Raw genomic sequence first — 24,240 nt, 5'->3', positions numbered from 1 at the left:
GAAACCACAGGCCCAGCTGAAACTGCCCAGAGTCCGGGCCACGGGGCTTCGGAGGATTTGGGTCGGCGCGGCAAAGGGGGTATCTGCTGAGCTCTTTCTGGATCCACAGCCCCCAGGGGGGCGGGCAGGGGTCGGGCCAGGGCTCATCAGCAAGAACAGCAGCCCAGGAAGGTCCCCTTCCCTTCCTGGGCTGGGAGGAGCCAGAGAGGCCCCTGCCAGCCTGTCACAGGCTCCTGGCACTGGCATTGGCTCTGGCTTTCACACACGGGCGTGCGCACGCACGCACACACACACACACACACGCTCACACTGGTAGGCACCTTCTTGGTGGCCTCGCCGTCTCATCCTCAGGTAAATGGGCTCATCAGTGGGAGCATGAGGATGGGGAGAGGAGCAGGAATGCAGAGACCAGCGTGCGTGTGCAACTGTGTGTGCGCGTGCATCTGTGTGTGTGTGTGTGAGCCTGTGTGCCTGGCAGTGACCTCACAGCTGCCGGAACATAAAGACTTACAGGTCCTGCCTCCCAGGCTGAAAGCCGGCTCCGTGGGGGACACAGTGACATGAGAGTCACACTACAGACCCACCTTCTGGCCTTCTCCCTCCTCTGCCTCCTCTCAAAGGTAAGGGGGCCCTGGGCCCCAAAACATCCTGCTGACTTCCTTGGTGTGTTGGGGAGGTGTGAAATCACTGCCAAGGACCCCCTAAAAGAATTCCTGCAGGTCTTCTATGTTGGGCACAGCCGGGCTTCCCTCCCTGGCGCCCAGAGAGTTGCCCCTGGCCAGCTCTGCTGTGTGATCTCAGGCAAGTCCCTTCTCCTCTCCGAGCCTCAGCTGCTTCCTTGGATAAATGGGCATAATGATCATGAGGCTTTTGTGAAGATCATTTATGGTAATTCATTAAAAGTAATCAGCGCAGCACCTGGGACGTGGCAGGTGTTCAGAAGCAGAGGGTCGTGACTATTAGCAGTCCCCAGAGCCCTACAAAGCTGAAGTGGGCGTCCTCATTACAAATAAGGAGATGCCACATATACCCTGCTTTGCCTGATTGTGAGCCAAGGTTTGAAAGGATGTTGGTGTCTAACTGATCGGAAAAGTTCATGCTGCAAGGGCGTTAATGTCGTTGGCAGTGAGTGACCTAGTGACCTGCAGACCTGGCTGAAAGGGGACAGGGAGACACCTTGTGGAATGATGATCTTCTCTTATGGGACATTTTTTCAGAAGGTCTGTGAAACATCTACCTTGCGTAACATATCCAACAACCTCGTAAGGATTTATTATCCTCTGTTTTTAGTCAAGCAGGACTCAGAGAGGGCAAGCAACTTGACTAACATCACACAGCAAAGAAACATCAGAGCAATAGAGGAAGTGGAGCCCAGGATAGGCTTGAGTGTGTGGAGGGTGGGGAAGGGGCGCTTCTACTTGTGCCTCTCCTGCCTGGGCCTCTCCCCTACCTGGACCAAGGCCACAGCTGCTGATCCCTGTGATTCCCTCAGCAAATGCTGAGTTCCTGACGCCTTGGAGATTGGCCCCACCGCGAGCCATGATCTCACTGGGCTTTCATGCTCCGCTGAGGAGCACAGCAGAAGTTTTGCTCTCCTGGGTCCTGAGCAGCGGTGGGGCAAGGCCCAGAACTCTGCCAGCGTCCCAGTCCCACTGTTTGTTCTCCCGAAGGCGCCCGGCAGAACATCATGCTTAGGTGGGTGGCTTGGGGGCTCGGGGTTCTGGGCCCAGGATTATATAAAAGACCAAAATGAAGCCATCCTGGGCTCACTGTCCTCACCTCCATTCTTCCTGGTCCCAGGGAGCCAGGCAGCATCCTGCACAGGACTCAGGGACCTGGTCATCATGAACACGGAAAGCTACAACAATCCTCAGAACGAGAATCCCGAGCCTTCCGGCGGGCTGTGGGCTCCTGGGCTCAGGCCTGTGAACAGGGGCAGGTGGCAGAGACCTGGAAACAGACAGAGTCACAGTAATCGAGAGCTGGCCGTGACCTTTTATCCCTGTCACAATTTCAAGATAGGTGGTCTCTACCCTGTTTTACTGAGAAGGAAACAGCTCCCTCCCCGACAAAGCGGTTCAGCGGCGTGGTGTTGAAAGTCACACAGCCAGTCAGTGGTAGAACTTGGATTTCAACTCTTCCTAGAATATTCTGTGTCCGGGGCTCTTCCCCCTTGGTGACCGCAGCAAGGGTCTGGAAAAACCGTGTGTGCAGGGGGTGGTTTGGAAGGGCATGGAGATAGAGGGAGACCAGAGAGGGCCTACCTCCCCTTGGTGTGCTCCCTTGACCTGTCACTGACCGTCCTGAACAAATGGGTAACTGAGGCAGAGGCTAAGCTGGCAAACAGCTCCCCAAGGTAGGTGTGATAATTACGACCTGGGCCTTGGATTCACGTGAACCCAGATTCCGGTCCTGGCTCTGCCTCTTACTGGTGACGTGGCCACACTGTTTTGAGCTTCTACAGTGGGCACAGTGCTGGCACCTCACCTCGCAGGGCTAAATCAGATGACACATTACGGCTGCCCGTGGTAACTGTTAGCCATAATCACTGATATTATTAGCGGCCCCTCCTGCGTATCAGGACCTGCACATCTGGCCCTGGCCACACTTGCTCATGGAGAGCCAAAGTGGGAACCTGGGTGCAAGCCAGACGGTCTGTGGCCTGGCACCCCGGCTTTCGGGTGGGAGGGACCCGAGAGCCAGTTCTGGTCAGAGTCCCCACTTCCTACTCACCGAGGGAGCCCGCCCTCTGGTTTGAAAGGGAACCCCAGAGTCCGGCTGATTGCTCGCTGGGTCAATTCCATGAGAATAATTTCTAGGTTTGTCAAAAGGCAGAGTCAGACTCATAAAGCGGGGCCCCAGATACTGCAACAGACTTCCGGGTGACGCCGCTCCTGCTGCTGGTCCAGACCACGCTTTGAGGAGCGAGCCTAGGCCATCTTCTCTAGAATCTCTTTGGTATCACCCAGTCTCCTGCTTGGAATTCCTGCAGAGGCGGGAACTCTCTCCCCTGTGAGGCTGCACGCTTGAACCTGTTACCAGTGCTGTCCTAGCCTGGAACCTGGGAGTACCTCCTGGTCTGTGACACCCCCTCCCACCCAAGGCTGGTTGGCCAGTTTGGGGCGGCCCCTGGTGGCCAGGGTGTGAGCTGCAGGCCACTGAAGGCAGGTTTGCAGGACTGGAGGGTGGTAGGGTTGGGGCAAAGTGGGGATTAGGGCAAAGAGGTCATTGCCTGCTTTGGGGCCACACCAAAGATAGGAGGTTATTAGTTCGATCTCTGTAAACTGTAAGTCTTCCATTCTCCAGGTAAAACCCTCTGGTCCTCCAAGGATCCTACTGAACTAAAGATTGGTCCCTCACGGAGGGGGCCCCTGGGAACATCTTGAGTTACGCCTGCCTCTTGGTCCCCACCTCCAAATGGACGTATGGGGAGACCATGGCATCCGGTTTCTGGTTTGGTTGTTTCTCTGTCCTGAGTGGGAAGAAACAGCCAGGACACTTGGGTCGATACCCACCTGGGGGGTGGGTCCCTGGCTCAGGCTTTTCCCTACTATAGCATCCTTAAGGAGGAAGCAGGCTCCCAGCTCTGTGGCTAACACACTGTGACTTTTGGCAAGACCCTTGTTCTCTCTGGAGCCGAGGGTCCCCATCTCTCCATGGCCAGGGGCTGGGGGTTAGAACTGGAGCAGAGGTGCCAAAATCCTAGCTGTGTATCAGAAGCCCCTGTACAAATACAGATTCCGGGGCCCTGCCTCTGGAGGTTCTATTTGGTAAGTCCCAGGGGAGGTCTGGGGTTCAGTATTTTCCCAAGTTTCCTGGCTGATTTAATAAGTATCCAGAAATATGTTCTGGGTTATTCCAACAATCAAAAACATCTATGATACTGTTTGATTTATTCAGCTGTCGAGATAAAGATTTGCAATCTATGTGCTAGAAAACATATAGTGCCCTGTTATTTTATTTTTTATTAAAAAAAATTTTAATGTTTATTTATTTTTAACAGAGAGAGAGAGACAGAGACAGAGACAGAGCATGAGCAGGGGAGGGGCAGAGAGAGGGGGGGACACAGAATCTGAAGCAGGTTTCAGTCTCTGAGCTGTCAGCACAGAGCCAGACACGGTGCTCGAACTCATGAATCGCGAGATCATGACCTGAGCCGAAGTCAGACTCTCAACCGACTGAGCCACCCAGGCGCCCCAGTGCCCCGTCATTGTAATCCTTTGTTTTGTGGCGTTTGCCTTACTATAGTGTCTAAAGGGCGGGGCCTCAGCCCTTCCTTGTCATTCCCAACAGTGATCATCATTTGCTAAATGCACTGAGCACCTACCCCATGCCTGGCTGCCTGCTCAGGGTTTAACATGCATCACTTTATGTACTCTTCAAAACAATCCTCTGAGCTAAACACTGCTATTGCCCCCTTTTTACAGATAGGGAAACTGAGGCTAAGAGAGCTTAAGTAACTTGCCCAAGCTAATAAGAGGCAGAGTCAGGACTGGAGTTCTAGTCCAAAGTTCTAGCTCATGACCACAATGCCAACTGTCTCTTAGGGAGGAGTGTCACGAGGTTCAAGGCCAGGTCTGTGTGACCCTGGGGCCAAAGTGTGGATCTCTCACTGCCCCCCTTGAACGGCCATGGCTGAGTGACGTCTCTGTCTCTGCAGGTATGTGCCCAGCTGTGCCCAACACCATGTGTCTGCCCCTGGCCGCCACCCCGATGCCCACCGGGGGCGCCCCTGGTGCTGGACGGCTGCAACTGTTGCCGGGTATGTGCACGGCGGCTGGGGGAGCCCTGCGACCATCTCCACGTCTGTGACCCCAGCCAGGGCCTGATCTGCCAGCCCAGGGCGGGCCCTGGTGGCCGAGGGGCCGTGTGCCTCTGTAAGCAGGTTTGCGGGACTGACGGTGGATGTATTTGGGAGGGTCAAGGCTGAGGGGACCTGAGTCAAAGAGAAGCTCTTCTCTCTCTACCTCCTTACATCAGGTGCACCATCCGTTCCAGCCAAACCCGGTGACCCGCGGTTCCCTGGGCCCTCCCTCTGCCCGCCCCCCCACCTTGTCTTTGATCCAACCATGCCCTCCACCTGAGCAGCCTCCCCCCATTCCTACCTGTCCAAATCACAACCCACTGTCAAAGGTGAGCTCAAACACTCCTCCCCTGGAAGTCCTCCCAGATTATTCAAACCAGATGTTACTATCCTTTCTTGGGACCTTCACACCTTTTTGGGAAAATAAAAGCATTGCTGCTTATTTAGGGCATAATACGTCTCAGGCAGTGTGCTGAAACTTGCCACATAATCCTCACAACGATCCTATGTGGCAAGTACTTTCAGACCCACTTTATAGATGAGCAAACTGAGCCTTAGTAACAGTAATGGGCATGATTACTCTTACACAGCTTGGGACCAGATCACACAGATTCTAAAGCAACGTTTTGTTCTGTCTTCCTCCTAGATTGGGAGCCTTGGGCTATCGTTTGAGTCCTGAGTCTGCCATTTACTAGTGACCTTGAGCATGTTATATCTCTCAGCATTTTAGGCCTTGGTGCCTTCTGGCACTTTAGATCAGGGTTTCTCAACTTTACTCTTTGGGGCCAGATAATTGTTGTAATTCTTTGTAGGGGGGCTGTCCTACACACGGTAGGACTTTTAGCAGCATCCCTGGTCTCTACTCACTGGATGCAGTAGCATGACTCAGGTCATGACAATCTGTCTCAGACATTGCCACGTGTCCCCTGGGGGAGCAAAATCATCTCTGTTTGAGGACCACTGCCTTAGAGAAACAGCAAAATGTGACAGTGTTCTCTTTTTTCTTTTTTAAATGAGTCTTGTAGAGCAATCTACCTCTTTCATCTATTTGCATGTGTCATTTTAAGAAAATAAGAACAAGAGAGGGGCTCATGAATCATTGACAATGAATCCGCTTATAGAAAAAAACAAGGCTTAAAGACTAATAACAACAAGACTAATAGACATAAGGTTATCAACACTAAATCCTTGTTAAATGTTTTTTTTTATGATCAGGGGAGTATAATCATGAGAAAGTAGTGATTTGTTTTATAAACTCATAGATGATTGCTAAAGGGAAAAATGAGAGAAGTAACATTTAGCTCACCAGGCCATTGTTTTAATTAGCCAGGACACATGTAAAGCACACGGCAAAGCTTTATTTGTTGAACACTTGCATGGCACTTACTGCGTGCGAGGCACTAAGGGTTTCACAAATATTATCTCATTTAATCTCACAACACCGTGGGGCGCCTGGGTGGCTCAGTCGGTTAAGCGGCCTACTTTGGCTCAGGTCATGATCTCGCGGTCTGTGAGTTCGAGCCCCACGTCGGGCTCTGTGCTGACAGCTCGGAGCCTGGAGCCTGTTTCAGATTCTGTGTCTCCCTCTCTCTCTGACCCTCCCCCGTTCATGCTCTGTCTCTCTCTGTCTCAAAAATAAATAAACATTAAAAAAAATTAAAAAAAAACAAAAACAACCTTATGAGGTTGGTCCTGATGTCATTCACATTTTATAAATGGGAAAAAACAAAAAGAGGCACAGAGAGGTTAGGCAACTTGCCCAGGGTCACACAGCTCATAAGGAGCTGGGCTGGGATTTGAACTCAGGGAGCTGGCTCCACGATCCTCCTTTCCATCACTCTTCTGCCTGACACTCAGCATATGATTAGTACACATTGGCTGTTATTGTCACTAAGTTTATTAAAGGGCTTTTCCTAGTCCGTCTTGATTCAGACTTCAAACAACTGGAGGTCAAAAATGTATTTAGTCTTTGCTTCTTCCTACAACTCCCAGTGCTGGTCAGGCAACATAGTGGGTGTTCATGAACCAAATCTGGAGGCTGGTGAACCCCACAGATGAGCCAGAGCCAGCTAAGACCTCACGGAGGCTGGGTCTAGGTCTTAGCTCTGGAGGGAATGTGCTGCCCCAAAACTCTCCTGTCAGTTCCTGTTGGACAGACCTCTGACGGCCGGCTCCACTCTGTGTGCGTGTCCATCGTAAACCTCTGATCCCTCATACCCCAAGCGTGCAGCCTCCGCACTCAGCTGAGGGCATCCCCACCCTTCCTGTGGCTTGAGTTTCAAACTTTACAGTCATTCTTGACCTCTCTCATTTTTGCACATCCCACATACTTCCCACAAGCAAAGTCTTCAAGATATTTCTAGAACCTTCCGTTCCCAGTCCAGCCCCTGCTACCAGCCTGGTCTGAGCCCCATCATCACGTGATGGATGTTGCGGTGGCTGCATAACTGTCTCCCTGCTTCTATCCTTGCCTTTCGCCTGTTTCCAACACAGCAGCCACAGGGCCCTTTCAATACATACATCAGACCACATCCATCCTCGGCCTCAAGGCCTCCAAGAGCTTCCTACCACCTCCAAATACAAGCCAAAGTCCTCCTGGTGGCTACAGGGCCCCACAGGGTCCTGCTCCTACTTTCTCTCTGACCCCACTGAACCCCCTCTCTCCCTCCCACTCTCTGCTTCAGTCACACTGGCCTATTTTGTTCCTTAAATATCCCAGGGAGGCTCCTACCTCAGGGCCTTTGCACTGGCTGCTTGTCTACCAGCATTCTTTCCCCCAGATACATGCATGGCAAGTTCCTACACCTCCTTCCCATCTTTACTCAAATATCACCCTCTTAGTGAGGCCTTCCGCGATCACCATTTTCAACACCCCTCTCTTAAAACCCTTCCCTCCATTATTTTTCTGGCTCTAATCACCGTCTGACATCATAAACTCTATTTGCTTATCGTGCTTATTTCTGCTAGGGCGAAAGCTCCAATGAGGGCAGGATGTTCGCCTGTTTTAGTCATTGCTATACCACAAGTACCCAGAACAGTGCCTGATGCATAGTAGGTACCCAATAAATAAGCATTGAATGAATGAATGAATGAATGAATGAATGATAGTAAGAGTTCTAGAGAAGCTAGCAGGAAGAGGCACCGGAACAGGCATTTATTGAGCATGTCCTGTGAACAAGCCCCTTACACACATGATTTCACTTTACCCTTAATGAGGTAGGTCCTATTATTAAACTTATTTTGCAGATGAAGGAAGTGGGGGTCAGAGAGGTTAAATCACCTGCCTACGGTCACACAGTGTGCAAGTGGCTAAAGGTAAACAAACAAACAAACAAACAAACAAAAAACAAATACCCTGTCGTTCCCTCTCCTGTAAGGGACTCTCAGAGGGAAAGAAGGATGTAGAAATCACCAGATAACAAGACTGGGCTCTGAAGTTTCTTTTTTTAATTTTTTAATGTTTGCTTGTTGTTTGTTTGTTTATTTATTTAGAGAGAAAGAGCATGAGAGGGGTGGGGGGATGGAAGGGGGGAAGGGCAGAGAGCAAGGGGGAGAGAATCCCAAGCAGGCTCCATGCTGGGCTCCATCTCACAAACCATGAGATCATGATCTGAGCCCAAATCAAGAGTCGGCTGTTTAACTGACTGAGCCACCCAGGAGCCCCTGGGCTCTAAAGTTATTTGAGGGAGGTTGCTGGACAAGAAGGTATTGGAAGGGCCCGGAAGAGGCAACTATATGTGTATGTCGGGGGTGGGGATCCAAGGATGAGTAAGTTTGGAGGTACCTCATGTGTTTGGGACCACGCACAAGGGTGCACGCAGACCCCAGCGTAGGGAGTGACTGCCCAGGGACCATTGCTCCCACTCCCAACCAGCCTGAGCTGTAGGACCCAGGAGGGGTGCCAGGAAACCTTGCTAAAATTATCACCACTCCAGCTGACTTTCCTAAACAATCCCTCTGTTTACCAGTCATCCCAGTGACCAGGAGGCCCCAGGGCTGTGACATCAGGAGTCTGGTGGGAGACCCAGGCTCGGCCAGGCTTAGGGTGCAGATTAAGGCACAGCTGCCCCCTACAGTTTCCAGGAAACCAGCGGCCACATGATCCAGGCCAGAAGGCCAGGGATTTGGAGCCAAAGGGCTGCGGCCTGGAAGGAGTGGGGAGACCGCTAGTGCCCGCCTGTGCCTCTCAGAGGAACAGGCATCACCCGCTCCCACTCACCTGCTATGTTCCAGACTCGGGGCGAAATCCTTTAAGTACACTGGCTCCTTCAATCCTTGGCGGCCCTGTGAGAGGGTATCGTGGCTCAGTTTCCACAGCTAGCAAGTGGGAACAGGGACTGCCCTCCACATCTGTGTGGTTCCCAAATTCCTGCATGTGTATAGGCTCGCTAGAGGTTTCTCTCTGAAATCCTGGGAAAATCTGCCTTCCAGCAAATCTGTCCCCAGAACCTCCTGACCCCTCCTAGCTCTCTGCACTTCGCGGGCAGCTCACACGCACCTCTCCACGGCTCTTCATTCTGTCTTGGAGACAGTGACATCTGTCCCTTGCCTGGGCATCAATCCCTCATGGCAAGGACTGTGTCTTAGTCCTGCCTAGGAGCCCAGTGGATGGCACACAGGAGGGGCACACTACATATCTCTGGAATTTATAAGAAGTCGGAACTCTTTTATCAGTGTCTCTCACATGCTGGGCCTTGCACCAGGCATTGCAAAGGGCATTTCTCCAGGGTCTGTGTGTCCCATCCATGCTCTGAGCCGGCCTGGGGGATGGGGGTGTGCCGGCAGGAGCACTCCCAGCCCCAGCCCTCAAGCAGTGCTTTTCCAGTGGAGGAAGTGGGGATAGCGTCCATATCTTGAGGGCTCTGTTCAAAGAGTGTTTCTTGAACACCTACTATATGCCTAGCACTGTGCCAGATGTTTTCTACATATTATCTCGTGTAACTGAAGGTACCGAGCTGTTCTCATCAATGCTATTGTTAAGGGGACTCAGAGAAGTTAAGTAACTTATCCAAAGTCACACAGCCAGCAAGTTAAGCCCTGGCCTAATAGGGACAACTACCACACAGCAGATGTACAATGAAGTTTTGTTGCAGAAACCCTCATTGTGTACGTTGTTATATATTATTAATATATAGTACTTATATTCATAGTAACAACAGAGCAGCTAGGATCTATCGAAGATCTCTTTTATGTTGGATTCATTACGTATATCATTTCATTTTGTCTATACCACAACCCTGTGAAATAAGTATCATTATAACCCACTTTGCAGGTGAGGAAACTGAGGCAAGAAGTGAAGTCGCTTGGCCAAGGTCCAGAGCTAATAAAGCAGAGTGGGGCTCCGACCAGGCCAGCATCTCCCCATCCCTTGTGTCAGGATACAGTGTGCCACGCTGTGTTCCTGCTGGCTCCAGGGCAGGCTGGCAGTGGGGACGGGGTGCATACGATGGGCTGGAGCCCTTTGGCCCAGTGTCCTGACCCTGTAAGGGCACCGCTCCCCAGCAGGATCTGGGCCAGCTCTGCAGAGAGACCACGTGGGGGATGTGGCTGGCACAGGCTTGCCCAGGGAAAAGTTGGGAGTCACGGATGGGGGTGTGGTTTCTCCTCTGCAGGGGGAGAGGATGACGGGAGCTGTGAGGTGAACGGCCGCGTGTACCGAGATGGGGAGACCTTCCAGCCCCACTGCAGGGTTCGCTGCCACTGTGAGGATGGTGGCTTCACCTGTGTGCCACTGTGCAGTGAGGACGTCCGGCTGCCCACCTGGGACTGCCCGTATCCCAGGAAGGTTGAGGTCCCGGGCAAGTGCTGCCCTGAGTGGGTGTGCGACCAGGGAGGGGGGCTGGGGGTCCAGCCCCTCCCAGCCCAAGGTGAGTGCAGGGTTGGCCCAGGCCAGGGGCTGGGCCACCTGGGGGCGGGGCGAGGGCGGGGCTTCTCAGGAGCCAGGACACTGGACTGGTCAAAGCCAGGGGCAGGGCCACCGGGGAGGGGGGCGGGGCGAGGGCGGGGCTTCTCGGGAGCCAGGAGGCTGGACAGGTCACAGCCCAGGTTTCCCTGACAGGACCTGGGAGGGGGTGCGGGCTGAGAAGACTAGGTGAGCAGAGTGGGGAGTCACAAGACCTCTTTGAAACTGGCAAAACGAGAAGTAATATAATTTTAAGTCATAAATAATGAAAAATGAAAATTAGTGGCAGAGTGGAGAAGGGAAAGGAGGGCTAGGATCCTTGAGCCAAAGGCTCACATTTCATAGCGGAAGTACTGTAAACGACATACTACTATTATAATTCTAATATACTAATACGCATTATAATATATTTATATAATTTAAATATTATATACTATTATTAATATGTAATTATTTGGATGTACCCAAAGAGGAACTCAAAACTGAATCAGGCAAGGTGGTTGCCTCTGGGATGTGACTTAGGGGCCGAGGTGGAGGAAAGACAGTTACCTCATGCTATAAACTCTTTAGTTTTAGAGATTTGGTTCTTGCTACATCACTGAGTTATTATGATTATCATATGAATGTGATTTTTCTCGAGAAAGGCAGCTGGAAAGAAGGCATGGGTCCATGGGTGATGGACCATATTGGGAGTAGGGCATGGTGGGTTCAGCATGGAGTCTGCCCGGGGTTCTAAGCCCGGCTTCACTACTTCTAGCGGTGGGACTCTGAGAAAGTTGCTTAACTTCTCTGGGCCTCAGCGCCTCCAACTGTTCCAAAATGAGAATAAGGGCATCCACCTCGCAGAGTTGTTGTGAGACTGGGTGAGTAAACACAAGGAAAGTAGTCACGGCAGTGCCTGGAACATAGCGCTCCGTCCGTGGTGGCTGTAGTTATCCCCATGACGGAACGGGACACATCCGCTTCAATGCACAGCAGGATGCCAGCGAGTTCATCTTATGTGTAAAAAGCAGGAGAGGGCACTGTCTATGCAATTTGGCCTCCGGTATGTGAGTACATGTGCGTGTACATACAGACCGCACACAAGTCATGTCACGCGGGGTTTCTCAACTTTGGCCCTAGTGACACGTGGGGCCGGGTAATCCTCTGTCGCGTGGGAGCTCATAGGATGCTTAGCAGCATCCCGGCTAGACTCCAGTACCCCCACTCCCAGTGTGACCACCAAAAGGTCTCTGGACATTGCCAAATGTCCCGGGGGGGGGGGGAGCAAAATCACCCCCAGTTGAGAACCAGTTGGTTAAAAAGGACCAGAAGAAAGGACACCAAAACATCAGGGCAGAATCGGGTGTGAGAGGAGGAAAACCTAGATGGTGGTGAACCCCCACGTCTTGTTCCGGGCACAGCCTCAGAACCTCTAGCATCTTTGCGGCCGGGTCACGGTACCGCTACCCACACAACCTCCTTCCTGTAAGAGGCCGTGGGGGGAGGGGTGCAGAAATGAGAAACGTGCCACTTCCTGGGGGACCGACCCGGCCGGCACCATCCTAGCTGCCTAGTAACCCACACATACGAGGTGCTTACAAGTAGGAGTACTGTGCTAAGCACCTCCCCTCCATTATTTTATTCAGCCCTAACAATCGACCAGTAGAAAATTTACATGGGAAGAGACCAAGGTCCAGAGAGGTTAAGCAACGCAACCAAGAGGGCACCGCTAGCAGTTGGGTTGACTTAGCCGCCAAGCCCTGACCTCGCAGTGCTGACCTCTTTTTCTTCCCCCCTCCCAGGACCCCAGTTTTCTGGCCTTGTCGCTCCCCCACCCCCTGGCATCCCCTGCCCAGAATGGAGCACAGCCTGGGGCCCCTGCTCAACCACCTGCGGGCTGGGCGTGGCCACTCGGGTGTCCAACCAGAACCGCCTCTGCCGACTGGAGACCCAGCACCACCTGTGCCTGACTAGGCCCTGTCCACCTCCCAGGGGCCGAAGCCCACGGAACAGTGCCTTTTAGAGCAGAGCTGGGAAGGGGGGTTCGGTGCCCACCCTAATCCAGCAGGCAGCCCCGTGCCTGGGCCCTCCCCACACCCTTGACTGGGGCAACGCCATGCAGGCCCTGGAGGACAAGAATGTTCACAAGCCGTCTGGTCCATCTGGATCCCGAGATAGAGCTGGGTTGCGTGCCCCAGTCTCCCTTCCTCTACCTCACAGCCTAGGGGGCTGGCCAAGGTTTCCAGGGTCTTCTGGTCCATTACCAGCCTCCACACAGCCTTTATCAAACACACACATGGGCAAGCTTTCCAGCAGATAAGGCAACCAGCCGTCCCTTAATCATTAGGCCAAGGCAGGTGCTGGGCTGGACTGGCTATTTTCCCGGGGGTGTGGTGAAGAGGGGCGCACAGATATTCTGAATCTCTTGCTCCCTTTCCTGGAGTTGACATAAAAACGTCCCAGGTACATGCCTAGGCAAGAGCTTGTAGGTCAAGCTTATGCTGTCTGAGAAAGTGCTCCCCATCCAAGGGCAGCATGCAGAGGCTGCATCCTTTGTGAAAATCACAAGGTGAAATCACACTGTCTTGAAGAAAGTCAGAAAACAGGCCTGAAAGGGATCCGTTAAAACCAACTCGTGTTAATAAAAATGAACCTTTCGCGCACACCTGCAACGTGCCAGGCACTGAGCTAGACGCTTTATATAGAGCTTGGTGCTTCGCAACATTTAAGACCAGAGAAAATCAGGGGGAAAATGAAGGCTTGTCCCCAGCGACTGGGGAACACAGCCTGAAATAAACCCACCCAAGTGTGCAATTGTTTGAAGTCTCATGTTTTATTGTTTTTTTTTTTAAACCTACATATAAATTTTCTTTCCTCCTCTGTGATCTACATCTGTGTGTTTAAAAAGGAAAACTGTGTTCTCATCACACTCCAGTCAGGAAATTAGAAAACACTGAGTATTTAAACAGGGATTTCTTTTCATTAAGCTAATTTTATTGAGGCATGGCTTACACACAGTGAAACACACAGGTCTTAACATATGGTTTACCGAGTCTTTACAAATGTATACGCCTGTGTAATCAACACCACCATCAAGGTACAAAACATTTCCATCTTCTCAGGAAGTTTCCTACGGCGCCTTCCCGGTCATCCCCTCCACCCCTGAAGGCAACCACGGTTCTGAGTTCCAGCACCTTAGATGACGGATAGCTAGCTGCCTGTTCTTAACATAAAGAGCATCACGCAGGAGGTATTGTTTTGTGAATGGCTTCTTTCACTTGGCACCAGCTGTTGGGATGCAGGGTTTGAGGGAGAGCAGAGCCCAGAAGCCGCGATCAACCAGCAGAAGGTGGAATCACAGCAGGGCCGGCTGCAGGGAGCAGGAGCCCCCAAGGACACGCAGCCTTGCAGACCTAGCAAAAAGCCGATGGAGATGGGGAGGCAGACCTGGCTTCTGCTTCTCTTACCCCCGGTTTCTGTTAGTGCCTTCCATTGGTCACATCACCCCCTCCCCCAGAAGGTGAGAGGCAAGGGAGCCTGGGAGTCTAGGGCCCTGAGATACTCTGCAGAGGAGGCGAAGGGTGGCCCCAGCTCACAGAAGGCACATGACCTGCCCCTGGGGACAGCTGCCTCCAGCACTTTACTCAGGTAATACCTCCTCCAAAAACCCCAGACAGAGAATCACAGGCAGTGTCTGGGCCACTTATTCCTCACAAAACTCTAGTTCACAGATGAGAAAGCTGCTTGGACGCCCAGTTTACCTGACTCAAGGCTGAGTTGATGCTCTCTTACAGGATGAGAGTTTCAGTGGGTCAGGCTCCACAGGGGTAAACTCTGAACACATTGCCGGGGAAAATTTGGAGAATATCCCTAGAAACAGTGAGTGCGAGGATGAGGACAACAGACCTGTGTCCAATGATTCCTGCATGTGGGGCCCTTGCTTCCGGGCACTTTACCCACAATTGCATGTTGCCCTTGGGACATCCCTAAAGGAAAGTGCTATCGATATTCCCATTTTAGAGATGGGTAAACTGAGACCCAGAGTAACGGGTTGTCCTAGGATTGTGGTGCTGGGCCCTGGGCCATCTGGCTACAAGGCCTGTGACCTCACTATCAAGCAGCTGTGAACAGAGCTGCACAGAGTGGGCTTGGCCATCCGGCCCAACCCAGCTCTGCTGTTTCCTGCTGTGATCTTAGGCGGGTACCTAACTTCTTTGTGCCTCAGGGTCCTTTTCTCTAAAGTGGGCTGAACAGCAGCGCTCTACACAGAGGGTTGTTGAGTATTCTGAGACTGAAATAACAATTTTAATTTTTTTTAACGTTTATTTATTTTTGAGACAGAGAGAGAGCATGAATGGGGGAGGGTGAGAGAGAGGGAGACACAGAATCTGAAACAGGCTCCAGGCTCTGAGCGGTCAGCACAGACCCCGACGCGGGGCTTGAACACACGGACCGCGAGATCACGACCTGAGCGGAAGTCGGACGCTTAACCGACTGAGCCACCCAGGCGCCCCTGAAATAACAATTTTAGCTATCATCCTCTTGACTTGACCTTTTAGTGCTTTAGTTTTTTCATCTGTAAAATGGGCATAAAGAGCAGTACCCACCCTAAAGGATCACTGTGTTGATGAGTTCCCATATTAGGTCGCGGTAATTCCTCTGTGTTCACCCGAAATACAGGCTATTATTATTGTCCTGCCTTCACGGTTCTTTGGCAAGTCAGGGAAAGAGATGAGGCAAAGGCTGGGAATTTTGTTTGTAAAGAAGAGGAGGTCATTTTGGGGGCACAGGTCAGGTGAAAATCAGACTACCCCCCACTGAAACCCACAGCTGGAGGTGCTGGGCCCAGCCATGCCCCGTTACATTTATACTTGTTAAATATCCATGTCGTTGCAGGTAACAATCGTGCATTCCTTCTCATCACTATGGTATTATTCCCTTGCACGAATAGACTACATTTTCTCTACCCGTTCTATGCCTGATGGGTAGTTTCCGGATGGGGGCTATTATGAATAGGGTGTCATTCTAGCCCGTGTCTTCTGCTGGATATTGATGAACACTTCTGTTGGATCAACATTCAAGAGTGGAATTGCTGGGGTCTGCACTCTTCTTCCTGGGCTCGATTATCTTCCAGTAGATGGAGGTCTCTATACAATAAGTACTCAATAAAGACTTATTGCATAAATAATAAGAGAGCTGGGGCGCCTGGGTGGCTCAGTCAGTTAAGTGTCGGACTCTTGATTTTGGTTCAGGTCATGATCTCACGGTTTGTGAGTTTGAGTCCCGCATCGGGCTCTGCACTGACAGTGTGGAGCCTGCTTGGGATTCTCTCTCTCTCTTCTCCTCTCTCTGTTCCTCCCCTGCTTGTGTTCTCTCTCTCTCTCTCTCTCAAAATAATGAACTTTAAAAATTAATGCTAAAAGAGCTGGTATTTATTGAGTTCTAACCACATACAAGACTCTGCTCCAAGCATCTTCTATGTAATCTCTCACTTGACCCTCATAATAACATTTGAAGTATAATTATGCCCGTTTCACTGACAGAGAAACTGAGATGGCAAATTGAGGAAACAGCCCCAAGTTCACAGGGGCAGAACCAGGATTCAAACCCAGAGAATCCTGCTCGAGAGCCCGTGCCCCTGGCCACCAGGCTCCCCTGTGAGCAGTCGCTGCAATGGGAAAGAGGGAACAGATGGAGAATCAGCAGAGCCTGACATTGCCTGTGAGATCTGGTTTGAAGGATGCACGTGAGCAGCAGGGGAACTAAGATACCCAATACGGCCCTGGGCTTTGGGCTAGAGGGCGGCAGAGTGGAGCGGCCACCAACAGAAACCCGGGAGAGTGGTGGAGGCTCTGCAGGTGGCAGATGAGGGGGTGTCCTCGATGCCTTGAGTTCGAGGATGCAGTGGTCACCTAGGACGGTGTGGCCAGGGGCAGCTGGAGATCAAAGACGATCAAAGATCATAGACTGACATAGAGACATGAGTTAAGGTCGGGAATTTGAGTCGCTGCACAGAGGAGTAGATTATCACATTGACCCGGCCATTTAGTTATGGAAATACAGACAAGTATGGGGTTTGCTGGTGTGTATAAACTCTTACCACCCTGTCCTCTCCACCGCTCCCCAGCCAGGGCTACCATCATCTCTGCCCCGATGACCTCACACCCTCTTCTTGCTCTCCTGACTTCCACCCTGCTCCTTGCCGTGTGTGCAGAGGGATCCTGTTCAAGCCAAGCCAGACCACGCCGCTCCTGCACCTGAGAACATCTAAAGGCCTCCACACAACCTACAGCGCCCCTCACTGTGCCCCAGTCACCTGTCTGCCCTCATCCTCAATTATTCTCCCCCTTGCTCGTGCTGCTCTGACCTCATGGTCCTCCTGGCTGTCTCTTGAACATGCCAGACATTCTCCCACCTCAGGACCTTTGCACTGGCTGTTCCCTTTGCCTGGCATAATCTTCCCCCAAGTTTCCCCATGGCTAATCCCCTCACTTTCTTTCAAGTTTGACTCACAAAGTAAACACTTCACAGAGAACCTGCCTCAGCCACCCTGTTCCGTCCCTCTGATGCACGTAGCACGTACCATGTTTTAACACACTACCTAACTTGTTTGAAACATTTATTATTTGTTGCCTGACTCCACAAGTGCTGGCTGGGACCTATTTTTTCTGCTTTGTTTCCTGGATTCCCAGGACTTAGAACAACACCGAGGACAGAACCAGGCTTGGTCCTTATTGAATGAATGAAATGATATACCTTCATTCAGCATTTTGAAAAAGGGATTTAATGGGGGCTTAGAAAAGTAAATACGCCATCGTTGTCCAATGGGAGTGGCTGCCCGGTTGGCAGTGATTTCCCAGCGGCCATGTTTGGGTGGGTCAGAGCTCACCCCATCCCCACCCAACACTCAACCTCAGTAGTTCTCAGAGTGGGGTCCCCGGACCCGAAGCATCAGCATCATCTGGGAACTGGTTAGAAATGCAAATATCTTGTGTCCCATTCCAGATTCACAGAAACTCTTGAGACGGGGCCCAGAAGTCTGTGTTTTAATAAGTCGTCCGCCTCATTAAAACTGTAAGGTTAATCAGGAGTGTGGCTCCAGAGAGAATGGGAGAGGACGGTGGTGCACTGCTGCCCCCTTGTGGCACTCGCGCGCATGAACGGCCGAGATGCCCAGCGGGGAGGAGCCCTGAGAGGCAGGCGGGCAGGGCGTCTCCGCCCGGAAGGGCCTTGCCCAAAGGCAGGGAAGAAGCGGGATCCTTTACTGTTTGTACCAGCGCCACAGTTTTCTTGACTCCAAACACTACACGGATGCCTCTGAGGACCCCTGCATCGCCCTGAGCGAGAGCACCTTAATGTGGCCCACCCCCTCCACGACTCCGAGTCCCTCGTCCACAATCCAGCTCCCTCCTCCCAGTGGCCAGACTATGCAGCGGGGAGCTGCTTCTGGAGCCCAGTTATGGTTATGTCACTCTGCTTAAACCCCTCCGAGGCTCAGAGCTGCCCTCTGGCTTGGGTCCAGACTCCGTCCAGGACTCACGGGGTCCTGCTTTGTCTTCCCGCCTCCTCTGCGCCCCACCACACTGGACGGCTTGGGCTCCCCACCCCCCGCCAGGAGCACTCTTTCCCCCACGTCTTCACTTGGATGACCCCCAGATTATTCTCCATTAGTCGCAGCTGCCATGTCTACTTGAGGTCAACCTTCCCCTTGTGCCCTGGCTCCCACCACTCTCACCTTCTCGGGTGACTTACCGGGAAGTCCCCCTTTCCACTCCCACATCTTCCCATTTCTCCCTCTCTTCCCGATCATTCCCGCACACATACACACGTGTTGGCTGCTCCACTAACAAGAGGCTGGGTGCCCTCTTCAAGGGGCAGCTCCAGCAGCCTCACTGTCACATGCCTCTCCGTGGCTACAACGTGGTCTGGGATGTCAGCCAGATCCTCAGCAACAGGGTCGTGATTTAGCTGATTCTCAAGAACTTTGTCCTCTTCTGCTTTGATTGATTATAACATCAGGGGGACCCCAAGGGCAGGAGCCCGGGCCTCTTGGACACCCTGAGGTTGGCCAATGAACATAGTTGTGAGTGGTCCCATCATACTGGTCTGGTTCTTATCTGTGGCCTATTCAGTGCCTCCTGGCCCCTCACCACTGGCTTTCATAAAAGCGTTCTGAATCCCACCGCTGGGCTAGGTCTTTTCATCCACTCTTGGTGAGAAGGGGACATTAACATGAGCTGCCTCAGCAGCTTCTCCCCAGCCCTGAAGCCAGCAGGCAGCCAAGCACTGGCGGTTGACTTTGACTTTCACCCTCTCCTCGCTTCAAGGACTGGACCTCCAGGTCCTGATAACGCTCTTGCATCCCCCAGGCTTGGAGACATCCCATTCATATCCCGTTGCCCTCCTGTCCTCTCTCGATCCCTGCTCCGTGCCCCACTCGCACCCCACTCAAAGCCCAAGGTTTGGGAACCGTGGCATCCACACTGTGTCACCGCTCACTCCAGGTGGCCAGTCTGGGGGCCTAATGGGAAGTCCCCCCAAGGCCGTTCGCTCAGATTTCTCAACTATCTCAATTCGATCTCCCAAAGAAATCTACATGTATTTTAAAATCTCCTGTCAACAGTCATATTTGTAATGTGTCCTTAATCACTGTGGTGTACATATGGGTCTTCATCATAATTTTTTTTACCGTTTATTTATTTTTGAGAGACAGAGAGATGCAAAGCGTGAGCAGGGGAGGGGCAGAGAGAGGGGGAGACACAGAATCCGAAGCAGGCTCCAGGCTCCGAGCTGTCAGCGCAGAGCCCGACACGGGGCTTGAACCCACGAACCGCGAGATCATGACCTGAGCTGAAGTTGGTTGCCCCACCAACTGAGCCACCCAGGCTCCCCAGGAAGGACTATTTTACCGCTGACCATGTTTAGATTTACTGGCATGTGTGATAATAAAGAGCAGATCAAATTTAGCCAGTTTTATACGAGTTTTAAAAGTCTTTAAAAACAATGCACCCCTTTATCACCTGCCTCTGGGGGTACACCACTCCAACACCATGACCCCGCCTTGCCACATCACTGCTTACTAGCTAAACCCCAAAGTCTATTTCTCAGTTACATAACACTCCTAACAGGTGCTTCTGGGTGATAGTCTCCTCCACAAAATGATTAAGAGACTCAGGCTCCTTCAGCCTTATGGCTCCACCCCATCCCCACCTTATCGGCATCCAGAATAGCACACACAGGTCAGGTAGGCAGGTCAGCCATCCCTTGCAACGCCTCAAGAATGTTTCTGGAACAACTGGGATCAGTGGCGAACAATTACCATCATTTTGACTCAAGTAGCCAAATGGTCACTGGCTAAGCTTTCAGTTGCCAGAGGCTACGTCTGCCACCCTGAGAAGAGACTGCCTGAAAAATGAAGTCACACAGAGCCAAGTAATTAAGAGAGACAGATGCCAGGCAATAGGGTATGAGCTGCTGGGTCCAGCCATGCCTGAAGTTATACCTCCCTAAACCTTTCAGTTATGTGAACCTATAAATTCCGTTTCTATTTAAACCAGTCTGAGTTGGGTTTCTATCACTTGAATTAAAAGAGTCTTGACAAATATAATTGTATATGGTAGTGTAATTACCAGTCTATTCTTGGCTTTTCTGTTGGGCTCTGCTCCCTAGAAGCCAAGTAGATTTCTGATTCATCCTCGTGTCCCTGAAGCCAGCACAGGACCTGGCACACGGTAGGTATTTACCACATGCCTGCTGAATGGTGGCAGACTTGGGTTCTAGCCCTGATTCCACCTCCGGTTTGTGACCTTGAGCATTGAATTCTCCTTTCCGAGCCCAGTTTTCAACTGTAATGAACACGGTCATCTTTGCCCTTCCCTGCTTGAGGGCTGTGGTGAGGACCAGAGAAGTCCAGGCTGATGGAAGTGCTTGGCAAACTCTAAAGCCCTACATACATTGGAGCTATAATTATATTTTCAAGGATGTACATTTTGTCCTAATTTCACCAGCCCCCGACAGACTGTGGGTTCTCGGGACACAAAGCAGACAGCATGTTGGAAGAACAGAAGGATCTGAGAAGATCATACTCAGCTGCCCCCAGCACCACCTCCATCAACACCAGCCTTGATGACCCTGCAGATGAGACGAGCAAGATGGACCCCTGGTGGCCGGCACCTGCCCCCCACGGAAATTGGCGAGACCAGGCATCTCAGTGTCTCCTTAAATTTGAGTCCTTATAAGTGATATGACAATGGGGCAGAGGGTGGCTGGTTGTTCTCCAAACTGTCTCTCTCTTCCTCCTGGGCACCCAGAGAGAGACCCCACCTTCTGGCCAGGGGACTGAAGTCTGGCCGTGGGATAGGATTTCAGATCTGAACCATAAGCACCCCACTTACATTCCTCCACACTTGCTCTTTGCCTTTGTCCACTGGTCCCATCCAGAGGACCCAATAGAGGGCTCCAAGGGTTTTTTTTTTTTTTTTTCATGTGTATTTATTTTGAGAGACAGAGAGCAAGCAGGGAAAGGGCAGAGAGAGGGGGAGAAAGAGAATCCCAAGCAGGCTCTGCGTCGTCAGCACAGAGCCGGTGTGGGGCTTGAACCCACGAACCATGAGATCATGACCTGAGCCGAAACCAAGAGTCAGACGCTTCACTGACTGAGCCACCCAGGCGCCCCGAGAACATTGTTCTTAACTGTTCTCTGTGAGCCTAGGTCCCCTCACATAGCTGTTTGTTGGGGACCACGATCAAAAAGACACGACTAACGATTGACCCCTGAGCTGGACCCAGTACTCAGAGGCTCCTCAGCCTCTCCCCTGCCCTTGTAATGTGGGTTCCACTTGCCTTTCCTGTTCCCAGAGCCTGCTCCAAGGACACAGCCGTGAGATGGTGATGTGGTGTTGAAAACACCCGCACAGTGTATGTGACTGAGCCCAGTTAGGGCCCTCTTCATGAACCCTTAAGATTTGGTGGGCAGGTGCAGGGATCCATTCATCTTCCTGCTGCCTGGGACAAGCCTCATATGGGAGTTCCCTTTGCCATTATTAAAACTGCTACCTACCAACCTGGAGTGGCCCATCTCTCTCTTGGGTCTCTCCCTGTGCTCCTCAAGTGGGGGCTGGTTTCAGACTATACCCAGGAAGCTCAAGAGAGGGTTGTGAGCCTATACTGGTAAAATCTATGATCTCCTTCTCCGATTAGTAATATTAAATACATAAAATAACATATATGGGGTTACAAAGGAAACAAATTACTGAAATATGGTCACTAAAATTAAAAAAAAAAAGTGAGATAGTTACATATGTGCTTCATTTTAACACAGTAAACAAGATCGAGTCTAATTACCGTCATTTCAATGTGGTGATTGTCTGCAATTAACTGCAACGTGATGCGACAATACCTGTGACTTCGATCGGCAACAAGTAGGTACAGCTAATGCCACTTTGTTGTCCACGTTCCTAATCGAAGGACGTGCTAAGAGTCAGCTAGAGGTGAGTGTAAATAAAGATGCAATTCTCTTCCCTCTCAAGTCCATAAATCCCTAAATTCCATCCATAGATCCCTTGACTCCGGGGTAAGAGTCTCTGCTTTAGGGCAGGACAGAGCCACGAAAAAAAGGCCTGTGTCCTTGGGTGACCACATAGAGCGGAGACCCCTGCAACACGTATGCAACCCAGAGGAAAAGGCAAATTTTTTCCAGGAACGTCAAGACTCTGGGGCCAGGCTTGATTTACTGCGCCAGCTGGGTGAACCTGAACAGGCCATCCAACCTTTCTGGACTTCCACAGCCTCGTGGAGAAAATGCAGACCATGATCCCAGGCTTACAGGGCGGCCATGAGGACAGGAGACAATAGCTCGAGAGGTTTGCAAACTCTATGTAACGTGTGTCTGAGGTCTTCAGACACCAGCCGGTGAACTGGTACTGAAAATAAGGGCAACGCAGTGGAACTTCATCAAGTTAAATGGATACCATCTGTAGGACTGGCCTTTACCCTGAACTTATGACCTCTCTAATTTGAGGGGTTATGAAATTGATTCTTTTATAAAATGAGGATGCCTATAAATAACACTTGTGGATTTCCCCCATTGTTCTCACTTTGCAAAGGGAGTTGGCGGTGTTATTCGGACTCACAAATAATTTCATGTAATTTGGTGGTTTACGAAGACCAAAAAGTGGGAGACCACACAAATAGCCATTCTTATCACTCCAGACTAATAAAGCTTAGAGAGGATTTGATCCCTGACCTGGCAGAAGTCTGAATAACAATAATACTTAATACGTACTGAGGGTTTCAACGTGTCCCCAAGTGATCGGAAATATTTGACCTGCATCACTGGTTTATTGAATAATCCAAACTTAGTGAGGAGACACACAAGCGGGGTTTAGTTTTTCTTCAGCTGTTGTCTTTGAACACATTGCATCAAACCTCTCCTTGCCCATGCTTTTTAGTCGGGCTGAGATACCTCATCATATCCTACTGAACACTTCTGCTAAGTCAGGACTGACCCTTCACTTCAAGAATGCATTGTTATTTAATGTAACAAACTGTTAAGTAGCCTAAGTAGGTGCACCTTGTTACACTAGGTGGTAGGTACTATTATTAAAAGCATCTTACAGCGCTCGCTTCGGCAGCACATATACTAAAAGCATCTGACAGATACTAAGGCCCAGAGAGGTGAGGTAACTTGCCTGAGGCCACACAGCTAGTAAGTTATAGACACAGGATTCAAACCCAGAATGTCTGGCTCTAGAATCTTGCTTTTAATCTCTGCAGCACTGAAAGCAGTGTGAGGGTCCCTTTAACACCTTTCCCACCCCACCCCTTCTAAGTTCTAGCTTCTCCTGTTGCGAGGCCTGGAGGGAGCAGTACAGGAAAGGGGGCAAAAATCAAGCTGGTGTTGCTTGAGATCATCTCAGGGGAATGGATTCCTTCTGTGTGTCCAGTGTCCGAAGGCTGGTATCCTTGGGCCACGTGAGTAGCTTATTCAGGGAAATCTAGGACCCATGGACCTCTCTGAGACCCTGTCCCCAGAAGTACACTTCATAGCCTCTTTCTGCCAGAGTCCTCTTTCCTGGAAAGCAAAACGATCATCCCTTTTGGGCAGGATACTGAGCAGATGGCCCAGCACCTACTCAGCTCACGGGAAGCTCTCCCATCCTTGCATGGCCAAATGGCTGGGGGTGCGGGATGCCCTCCGCCCTGCCATCTCTCTTGAACCACTTTCTTCCAGCTCAGACTCTGCGGGCAGATGTGCAAGCAGTTGGAGAATCAGATACCACTCACCGCTTCTGGCAGGAACCCCAAGTCTCTACAAGCAGGATCTATGAGGACAAGGGGAGTATCCCTTTGTTCTTTCCCCAAGAAAGCAGAGAAGAAAAGGCATGTCGTTTCTCCCTGTTCTAGAAAATCATTCTCAAATTCTAATCTTCTGCTTATGGAGGCTGAGGGGTTGGGGATGGGGTAGGAGAAAACCTGGTATGATGTCCCTAAGAAGGTCCTACAGACATGTGTCTCGTGGCTTTTTGGAAATAGGGGGTATCTAGCACCTTGT

The 24,240-nt window shown here is 51.2% G+C and overlaps 1 protein-coding gene across 4 annotated transcripts; it reads left to right on the top strand.

Annotated features, from left to right (window-relative positions):
* The first annotated feature begins 17 nt into the window (after nt 1–17).
* Nucleotides 18–13,502, top strand: CCN5 (cellular communication network factor 5). 4 transcript variants are annotated; one of them, XM_042980326.1, is made up of 5 exons: nt 18–79; nt 528–620; nt 4,661–4,877; nt 10,417–10,671; nt 12,491–13,502. In XM_042980326.1, exons 2-5 carry the CDS (start codon nt 561–563, stop codon nt 12,709–12,711), a joined length of 753 nt encoding a protein of 250 aa, XP_042836260.1. In that variant the 5' UTR covers nt 18–79; nt 528–560; the 3' UTR covers nt 12,712–13,502. The 4 variants fall into 4 exon arrangements, with proteins under 4 accessions (XP_042836260.1, XP_042836259.1, XP_007077816.1 ...); XM_042980325.1 differs by having other exon boundaries at nt 22–79; nt 506–620; XM_007077754.3 differs by having other exon boundaries at nt 46–351.
* Nucleotides 13,503–24,240: the final 10,738 nt, after the last annotated feature.

The sequence above is a fragment of the Panthera tigris genome, chromosome A3 (assembly GCF_018350195.1).
Source record: "Panthera tigris isolate Pti1 chromosome A3, P.tigris_Pti1_mat1.1, whole genome shotgun sequence".
In the NCBI taxonomy this organism is placed as follows: domain Eukaryota; kingdom Metazoa; phylum Chordata; class Mammalia; order Carnivora; family Felidae; genus Panthera; species Panthera tigris.
Note: the sequence above shows the minus strand (reverse complement) of the source record. Positions and strands in the feature narration are given on the sequence as shown.